The sequence below is a fragment of the Rhincodon typus genome, unplaced genomic scaffold (genome assembly GCF_021869965.1).
Source record: "Rhincodon typus isolate 14 unplaced genomic scaffold, sRhiTyp1.1 hic_rhity00002660, whole genome shotgun sequence".
NCBI lineage: Eukaryota > Metazoa > Chordata > Chondrichthyes > Orectolobiformes > Rhincodontidae > Rhincodon > Rhincodon typus.
Genome location: NW_025968298.1, coordinates 1 through 9,762, shown reverse-complemented (window position 1 = coordinate 9,762; position 9,762 = coordinate 1). Strand labels below are relative to the sequence as shown.

Sequence of the window (9,762 nt, the reverse complement as noted above, 5' to 3'; positions counted from 1 at the left end):
GTATTTTATTCTGTTTGAGAAGAGAACCACAGAACTGACAGTGTTTGTTGTTCAAGTAGAATAATACAAGGGTGTGTGACATGAGGGAGATTCTTCCACTGCCAATCCTAATTAGGTCATGCATAGCAGACAAGTCCTGGGAATAATTTTTAGAGGATTTTACAACTTCTGAAGTCTTTGTCTATTGCTGCAAAAAACATTTGTCCGGTCATGTGCCAACCATTGGAAGAAAATGAACATTGCTCTTCGAGCTATGAGTAACTGAATTGTAGCAAATGTGATGCAATGGTTTAAGTCAATTTTCTGAAAATCCTGAGCATGAATATCCATTGGACACCACAGAAAAGTATACCTACCTTTTAATTCTCCAGGTTGCCTTGAATAAATGGCAAACTTAAAACTTTCAGTTTTCTCCAACTGGAGAATTGTTCATTGGAGAAGATGAATTGCATGATAAGCCCGACTGCAGTTAAATTAGACAGGGCTATGGAAGCATCAAGGATCTGCACCAATTGGAACAGGTTGGTGCACAGGCACCATTTACTATCTGGCTAGTATATGCTACGTCTTGAAATCGTCTTCAAGCAGTGTCACGTAACGAAATCTGAACCTATGCAACAAAACACCATTGTAAATCAAAGGTTAAATGTTTACATTTAATTTTATTTATCAAAAGCCAGAAAACATATATAATTATCTGTGAATTCACACATTTCTGATACGCTTTCTTAATGCTGCCATTTAGTGCTTACATGTAATGGAAGATAACCATCTATGTTCAAAGTTCTCCACTATTTTATAATTAATCTGTGATACAGTTTCTCCAGCTTTTAAAATGAGATAACCTGCAAGCTTCCCTTTCTTTCCCTGCACGAGTAAAACTGGCAAGAGCAAACCCTTCATAGATTGCAGTTTCAGCTGTTTTATGGGTTGTGGCTTGAAGCCAATTTTGGGATAGTTCGGAAGTAGTTGGATGTTCAACTATTGCGACATCCAGCTATTATACGATTGCAAAATCATGTTTGGTGAATTCAATTGACTGTTATCAGATTTGTGCACATTAGGAACAACTCACATTGTCAATGTCCATTAAGTTAATCTGTATTGAAATCGGAAAATAAACCTTGCAGCCATGCCCTCATTTGTTCTCAATATCGTCTTTCCCTGATGGAAGAAATTTAGTACAGCAACTATTTGGTGTACAAGGAATGTTGAAATGGAAAGAATTGAGACCATCATCAGAAAAAAAGAAGTCTGGAGTCCAAATTTTACCTTCCAAATTTTATTTGGAACAAAGTTCATTGTAAGTAAGTTACTTGATCTATCATTGGGGAAAGCAACCTACTTTGTGATCATTCAGACTTTTGGGTGTAACAATCAGAAAGGTTGAACAGGATTTTCAAGTCATGGTTGATTTAGTGTTGGCAAAATGGATGTTGTGTCATCTGAATTTAGCCTGGTGATAGTTATTTTAATCAACTTGTTGGGTCATGTTATTGACACAGGGAGGACTTGAAAGTAACTGGAACTTCTGGCCCAGAGGCTGGATGTCACCATGACATTGCCTGGCGATATTATGTGCCTGATGGCTCCGGAAAATATGCTTAATATTATGTTGAATCAGGTGTGTTTTGGTCATCCAGTGTGCTTGTGCAAAAGCATGATCTGCTATTAACTATGAAGGAGGGTATCGTGATTACTCAAGCAACTTTATGCTATTTTCTATCTCAGTAGGTTACCAGATTGACCCAATTTAAAATGAGTTTACGGATCTGGGTTTCAAGTGACTGGAAGGATCAACTCCAGTGTTTAAGTATTTAAATATTTATAGTATTTAACTGTTTGGTTGTTTGACACTGATGGTGCTTTTTTAAAAAAAATGTTCTTGATTGCATTGTTAACTGTAGCTTGTACTTTGGTCAAATTAGGCAATTGTATAAAACTGGCAATGACACCCACTGTGTCTCTATTGATTAAACATTCGTGAAAATGAACTGCAGTGGTTGCAGGATAGGTTCAAGGCCATTAATTAAAGACAAACAGTGCAAGGAAGGCTGGGAAGTCAGAGGAGTTCGAGGCGAGCTGCTGCTGCTATTGAGAGAATGGGAACTGCATTCAGAGAAGAAATTGAGATGTAAGATTTCAGGAATGTGGTGGGACCACAGGAACTTGGTGAAGTGGGCAAGCAGGTAGTAGATGAAGTTCAATGCAAGAAATGTGAAGTGATGCTTTTTGGTCCAAAGAATACAGAAAGTTCATATAAAATCAAAGATATTATTCCAAAGGTTGTGCACAAGCAATGGGCCGGAGATGTGTGTATGCGTAAGTTTTTAAAGGTGGCAACACAGGTACAGAGAGCTGTTTATAAAGTGTAGGGTATTCTAGGCTTTTTTAATAGAGGCATGGGGTATAAAAGCAGGGAAGTTATCTTGAACATATAAAGATTACTAGTTAGACATCAGCTGGAGTACTGTGTACATTTCTGCACACTACGTCTTAGGAAGGATGTGAATACATTGGAGAGAGCGAAGAAAAAGAATCCTAAGATTGATTCCAGGGATGAGAAACTTCAATTGTTAAAGTAGATTAGCAAAGTTGGATCATTTTTGGTCAGACAGGAGAAGGTTAAGAGGAGATTTGAAAGAAGTTTATAAAATCATAATGGGCCTGGACAGAGTAAATGGAGAGAAATTTTTCCCACCTGCAAAAGGATCAAGATGAAAATGTGAGGTAAGACAAAGCTTTTTCACACAGTGAGTAGTTAGCATATGGAATGCACTATCTAGAATTGTGGTGGTAGGTTCAAATCAGGCATTTAAGATGGCTTTCATTTCTATTTTTGATTTGATTTATTATTGTCACATGTACCGAGATACGGCGGAAAGTATTGTGTTGAGTGCCAACCAGACAAATCGTACCGTACTTATGTACATCAGGATAATGGAACAGGATGCAGAATATAGTGTTACAGCTACAGAGAAAGTGCAGAGAAAGATCAACTCTAATATATGAGAGGTCTGTTCATAAGTCTGATAACAGCAGGGAAGAAGCTGTTGTTAAATATTTTGATCCATGTTTTCAAAGTTTTGCATCTTCTACCCACAATGGAAGAGGTTGGAAGAGAGTAAGACCAGGGTGGGGGGAGTCTTTAATCATGTTGGCTGCTTTCCCAAGGCAGCAGGAAGAGTAACAGAGTCAATGGAAGGATGGTGACTTGTTGCGATGGACTGGGCTGCATTCATAACTCTCTGTAATTTCTTGTGGCCTTGGGCTGACCAGTTCCCAACCAAGCTGTGATGCATCTGGATAGGATGCTTTCTATGGTGCATCTATAAAAATTGGTAAGAGTCATTGCGGACATACTGAATTTCCTTAGCCTTCTGAGGAAATAGAGGTATTTGTGTGCTTTTCTGACTGTAGCATTGACGTGACGGACCAGGATAGGTCGTTGGTGATATTTACTCCTAGAAAATTGAAACTCTTGACCACCCACCTCCATCTCAGCACCATTGATACAGACATGAGCATGATCTCTACTCCACTTTCTGAAGTCAGTGACCAGCTCCTTTGCTTTGCTGACACTGAGGGAGAGATTGCTGTCTTCCCACTATGCCACTAAGCTACCTATCTCCTTCCTGTACTCTGTCTTGTCATCGTTTGAGATTTGACCCACAATGGTGGTGTTGTCAGCAAATTTTTAAATGGAGTTAGAGCTGAATTTGGCCACAGTGTCGTGAGTGTATAAGGAGTCTAGTAAGGGGCTGAAAACAAAACCTTGTAGGCTACAAATGTTGAGGATTATTGTGGAGGAGGTGTAATCGCGAATTCTTACTGATTGCGGTCTGCAGGCCAGGAATTTAAGGATCCATTTGCAAAGGTGGGAGTAGAGTCCTAGGTCTCGGAGGTTGGAGATGAGATTGTTTGGAATATAGTGTGGAAGGCGGAATAATCAATTGATTTGAATAATCAACGTTCAGAGGTAGGGGAAGAAGTCAGGAAATTGACAATAAATCAAAGACAGTCAGTGCAGACCTGAATGGCCTCCTTCTCCATTATATCAATTCTGTGACACCATGAGACTTTGCTGGACTAGTTATTGGAAAATACCACATGTTCCTATTGCATGATGGAAAAACAAAATGGCTAGCTTCACTCATGCACACATGGCACCATTTATCTTTTGTTCTTGTGTGATAGAGTGCCCAGCAGTTACTCCCTGTGAGTGACTGGGTGGGTGAGTAAGAAACTGGTAAATGTGGGTGAGTGAGCAATTGGCTAGTAGGTGGTGGGTAGCTTTGTGGGCGGATGAGTAGTGGGTGAGGGGGTGACTAGGAGTGCTGTGGGATAGGAGTTTGGAGAAAACAAACCTACCAGACTTTCAGCTAAACTCCTGGAAATCCTTGGGTAATGCCGAACGGGCAGAGATTTGAACCTCCTGGCTTTGCGCTTAGAAAAGGCACAAGTTGTTGAAGCAAAGGTCTGGGTGATATTTCTTGTAATATATTATAACATTCTGGATTGATTTTACAATTGTCTGCTCCTAACATATGCAAAGTAAAGCCTAAAGTAAATATTTTCTTTTTAGATAAAAAATCCACGATGGAAAATAGTGAAGAAACGGTGAAGTACTTTCAACACAATGGCATCATATTCTGTTCAGGGATACACTCAGTTGAGCAACTTGAATGGCTGAAAGATTTCAACATAGATCCAGATATTCCACTCCTCATCACTTACCCCAAATCTGGTCAGAACTGTCATGATTTAATATTGTTGTGTCCGGAGTTGCCGAACATCTACTTCAAAAGAATGTTTAACATGTATTTACATGTATTTAATCTTCACTTCTCTTGGTGAGCCACTCCCTGTGAGGGTTGAACCCATGAACACAGGTGACCTGTGAATCTGTGGTAAAAGTACATTCATACTCTTTACATGTCAGTATCTGATGAAGACTGAATTCTGTTATGCCTGGGCTTGGTTGGTATGCACAATGCCTCATTTCAAATGGAGTTATAGAAAGTAGCAGAAATCAGTCTCTGCTGATCACACTTTCAGGACCAATAGTGTCTTTGTTGGCTTACATAACCAATGCTAGTCCATGATGAAGAACATCATAAAAGTGTCATGCAATTATTATAATAAGAGAAAGAAGCTAACAACAGAATTATGGAATGATTTCATCCTCGGAGGCCCAACAAGCCTATGCGAGCTCGCTCCAACAGCAATTCACCAAGTCTCATTCCCTATCTCTTTCCAGTAACGATATGGATCTTTTTAGATAATGATCCAGTTCTCTTTTTGAAATCCTCAAATATGTCATGGTTAATAAAAAACGCAAACAAATATAAAGAATCTCTTTAACAGCGGAATTTTCTCGGCATTGGTCTCCTTCACGATTGGAGAAACTGAGAGACAAGGCATAGGATTTACAGATGTGTTGGCCCAGTGTCTGACAGAATGGGCTGATCTGTCCAGTTGCCAGCTGACCCCGCACCCCCCACCCCCCACCCCGCAAGCATGTCATAGCATTTTCCATTCTCTCTGCTACTGGATGTCCAAGATGCATGTATAGTATTACCAACTTCTCTCATCTAAGTACTGTGCTCTTGCCCTATCTCCAGGCACTTTGCCGGCTTTATAAATAGAAACCTCAGCCTTAGGCCAGGAACTTATTGCCCCATGCCACTTTGAAGTCTTATAGTGATCCAAGGACCTGTCTACCATCTGAAGCTTTAAATGGAGAACTGATAATGATAGCAAGGAAATATCTGTAGTACTATAACAAAAAAAAATGGGCTCCGAGGTGATGTTTCTGGAGAAACTACCTCATTGTAGAATGCGATTATGATTTAATGTGGATTAATATATAGTCATTCCACTTAATTAACGATACTTGAAATATAAATGGAAACCTTAATCTCATATGATGATGCTAGGAGCCAGTGTTTGCTCAGAATGTAAATTATTAAATTTACCTAAACAGGCATTTGCTGATGACATTACATTTTAGCATCGACCCTTAAAAACAGCCGTGGAAAGAATTTTAAACATAGAAACATAGAAGATGGGAGCAGGAGGAGGCTATTCGGCCCTTCGAGGCTGCTCCACCATTCTTCACGAACATGGCTGATCGCCCAACTCAATAGCCTAATCCTGCTTTCTCCCCATAACTTTTGATCCTGTTCGCCCCAAGTGTTATATCTAGTCACCTCATGAATAATTCAATGTTTTGACATCAACTGCTTCCTGTGGTAATGGATTCCACAGGCTGAAATGTCTCCTCATCTCCGTCCTAAATGGTCTACCCCGAATCCTCATACTGTGACCGATGGATCTGGACAAACCCACCATTGGAAATGTCCTCCCTGCATCTACTCTGTCTAGTCCTGTTAGAATTTTATAAGTCTCTGAGATTCCCCACCCCCTCGTTTGTCTGAAAATTTGAATAAGACTGACTATTTTGTTCAAGCATTTTGAATATCTTTTGCATTTCAATTATTTCAAAATGGTTCCTGACAGTCTCAGAACAATGACATTTCCTCATGTATTCTGATTCTCCTGTTTTGAGTGCATGCATATCCCCTGACAGAAAGAATGGAACAGTCTCCTCGTGAATACAAGAGTTGCTATTTATTTGATGACATTGCTGTTATAATAAGCTTACAAACCTTATGATTAAAGTCACAAAGAAATTGCATGATGAACATCCCACACCAGGATAGGGAAGGTCGGGCACTTTTTTCCACCTGTTTTTCTGTTAATTAATTAATTATTTGTGTCCCCCTCATTCAGGAACTACTTGGATGCAGCAGATCATAAGTCTGATTTTATGTAATGACAGTGATTCCACAAAAGAGATGAATCTCTATCATAGAGCCCCATGGATAGAGAGTACTCGATTCAAGCCTGAAAACACAGACTATCAGCTATTGACAACACACTTAAACTACCAAATGGTGCCAAATTGTGTGAAAAACAAAATGCACAAGGTTTGTTTTAAACCAACTCTAAATATAATTGCAATACAATAAGTTCTTTGGTACATTGAAATTGTACTTACCTGTATCTGTATCAATCTATTTTTCAGATTAAGTTCAAATGTACAGAAAATAAGCTCTAACCATATAGTACCTCTAATTTCTAGCAGCATATTAGTTATATCTCTTTCAATAATGTGATATATTTTCTGTGATACTGATAATGTGATACTATTCCTGGCTCTACCTCTGTGAACCTGGTTTGGATCTCATTCACAAGTACATTGAAGGCACTTGGCTGAATCATCATCTGTATGTCGGAGGAAATTGGGGACAAAATGCTGCTTTTGACTTTTGTTCACTGGTATAGCACCAGTCACCACCCTTTCAACTGGCCACAAGTTGTTTTCATGCTGCAGGTAGTCTTGCGGTGAACGATATCAGTATTTGTGTTATATCTATACTGGACCTTGAATTGAAACTGAATGGGTTCAGTGGCCCATTTGGAATTGTCAGCAACCAGCAGGCAGAAAGTCTGAGTCTCCTTAAACACTGGTGTTCCATCTCGTGTAAAATCTTAATTTGCTGCCACAGTATGCCCCATGTTGAGGGTTTCATCTCCTGCAACATAGTGCTTTGTCTTCATTCCTTTTGTTCCACTCAGAGGTGTGAAGTTAAAGAGAAGCCATTTGTTGCCCTTGCTAAAGTAGAGCCTCCTAAACAGCTGCCATGCTGATGACAAGGCTGTCAGCTGGAAAGTGCAGGCTCAAGGCAAAACAGCTCAAATGACCTCCCAAGGTTTGGACATCACCTCTCAAAGAGTGATGACACACTCTAAGAACAAGTCTGGTGAGCAAAGCTATTTCACTTAAGTAAGGAAGCAATATCATATGTGAGTATTTAAAGCCTTTCTTGCCTGTCAATTGCTCAGCCCTGTTAATTCCCATTGTCTTACCTGGGACTTTCCAGGTGGTCCACGAAACCTGTGCACACGGAGCTAAAGACCAAATCCAGGATTAGAACTCCATTTAATTGCATATTAACATGTTAAAATATCATATCTGCTTGATTCTTGGCCACATTAACAAAGATGTTTTGGATAAATGCAAAGGTCTACGAGTTTTTGCCTGTTTCTTGACATGCCACAGATTTCTGTGCGTTTTAATCAGCAGTCCGCACAAACAGTCATCTATATTAGGTGGCTAATATTGTCTCCAATGATTTGGTATGCAGTTAGTTTTCAAATCTATCAAATTTGCTGATAAAACCAAATTATCTGGTCCAAAATCCTGCCTAACAGGCCCTGGATGTATCAATATCACAAAGACTTTAACTGGTTCAAGAATACAGTTCACCATGGATATTAGAGACAGGCAGAAAATGTACACATCCAAAGAGAGGAAAAGAAAATGGAATTGAATGACCATCTAAGAAATCATGTAATAAATTGGACAAAGTATTTGAAGAAGCAGAAAAAAGCTGTAAAGTTGGTAATGCTTTATGTAGAGACCTAAGTTAGGAGGGAAGAGTGGAGGCACTATTTTTAGACTGGAAAAAAATGTTCTTTTTACACGTTTAACTTACAAATGAATGTTATAAAGTGAAAGAACTGGAGGTGGTAAATTTCAAAAGTTACTTTAAACTAAATTGGGAATAGAATAAGCAGTCACAAGTTTAAAATACAGAATGATAAATTTAGGACTGATCATTAGGAAATGTTTTTCACACACAGTCACTAAAAAGGAAACAAGACTGGTAATCACTTGGGTGCTGTGTGTCTCTTTCTGGCTGAAAGAATTAAAATGTCCTTCTTAATCTATATGTTATGATCTTGGAAATGGGTTCAGTGTCACTTTTGTACTTTCAAAGGCCTATAATCCTCTACACAAAATGATCATTCTGCAATACAGGGTATTATTTATACATTCTGTCAAGAGACAAATAAGATGTGAAAAAGCATAGAAGAATTGAATCAGAATAACAGGAACGAAACAAGCAAGGAGAAAACAAGTGCACTAAACCTAATTAAAAGTTGAAAGACCTGTGGATGCTGTAAATCAGAAACAAAAACAGAAATTGCTGGAAAAGCTTGGCAGGTCTGGCAGCATTCGTGGAGAGAAATCAGAGTTAACACTTCGGGTCCAGTTCTGAGGAAGGGTCACTCAACCCGAAAGGTTAACTGTATTTCCCTCCACAGATGCTGTCAGACCTGCTGAGCTTTTCCAGCAATTTCTGTTTTTGCACTAAACCTAATTGTTTGTGTGGATTATTGCCCAGTAGAGACAAAACTAAATGAGCAGCAGCTGACAACTGATTTGTCTGTTCCTGTATTTGTTTCCAAACCTAGATTATTTATGTTGCCAGAAATCCCAAGGATGTGATTGTGTCATCATACTACTTTCACAAATATAGCCGTTTCTTGAAGGAACCGAAGGATTTTCAGGAATTTTTGGAGCAATTTGTTGAAGGAAATGGTATGGTTTTTTGCTAAAGTTTTGTTTGGTTCTTATTAAATGTATCATGCTATTACTTTGTTTTAAATTGTTTAAGAATCCTTAGGCTCGAAATTCAGCTCCAGAAGCCAAAACCTTCAAAGTGATGAAAGCAGCACTTTTAGCTACTCTTGATGAGGTCACACTCATCTCTGTATACAGGAATGAACATGTGTGCATGCAGAGAGGCCTCCCAGCTTGTCCTATCATGACATCAAACAGCTGTTCCAGCCTTCCACTCCATATTTGTTGAAATGGTCCATTTTCCATAAAGTTCAGTATAGGTTTAA

General features: G+C 39.1%; 1 protein-coding gene across 1 annotated transcript; it reads left to right on the top strand.

Annotated features, from left to right (window-relative positions):
* The first annotated feature begins 1,051 nt into the window (after window positions 1–1,051).
* On the top strand, window positions 1,052–9,471 carry LOC109931203 (sulfotransferase 1C3-like). Its single transcript, XM_048593319.1, has 4 exons — window positions 1,052–1,307; window positions 4,586–4,747; window positions 6,796–6,992; window positions 9,328–9,471. Exons 1-4 carry the CDS (start codon window positions 1,217–1,219, stop codon window positions 9,469–9,471), a joined length of 594 nt encoding a protein of 197 aa, XP_048449276.1. The 5' UTR covers window positions 1,052–1,216.
* The last annotated feature ends 291 nt before the right edge of the window (window positions 9,472–9,762 follow it).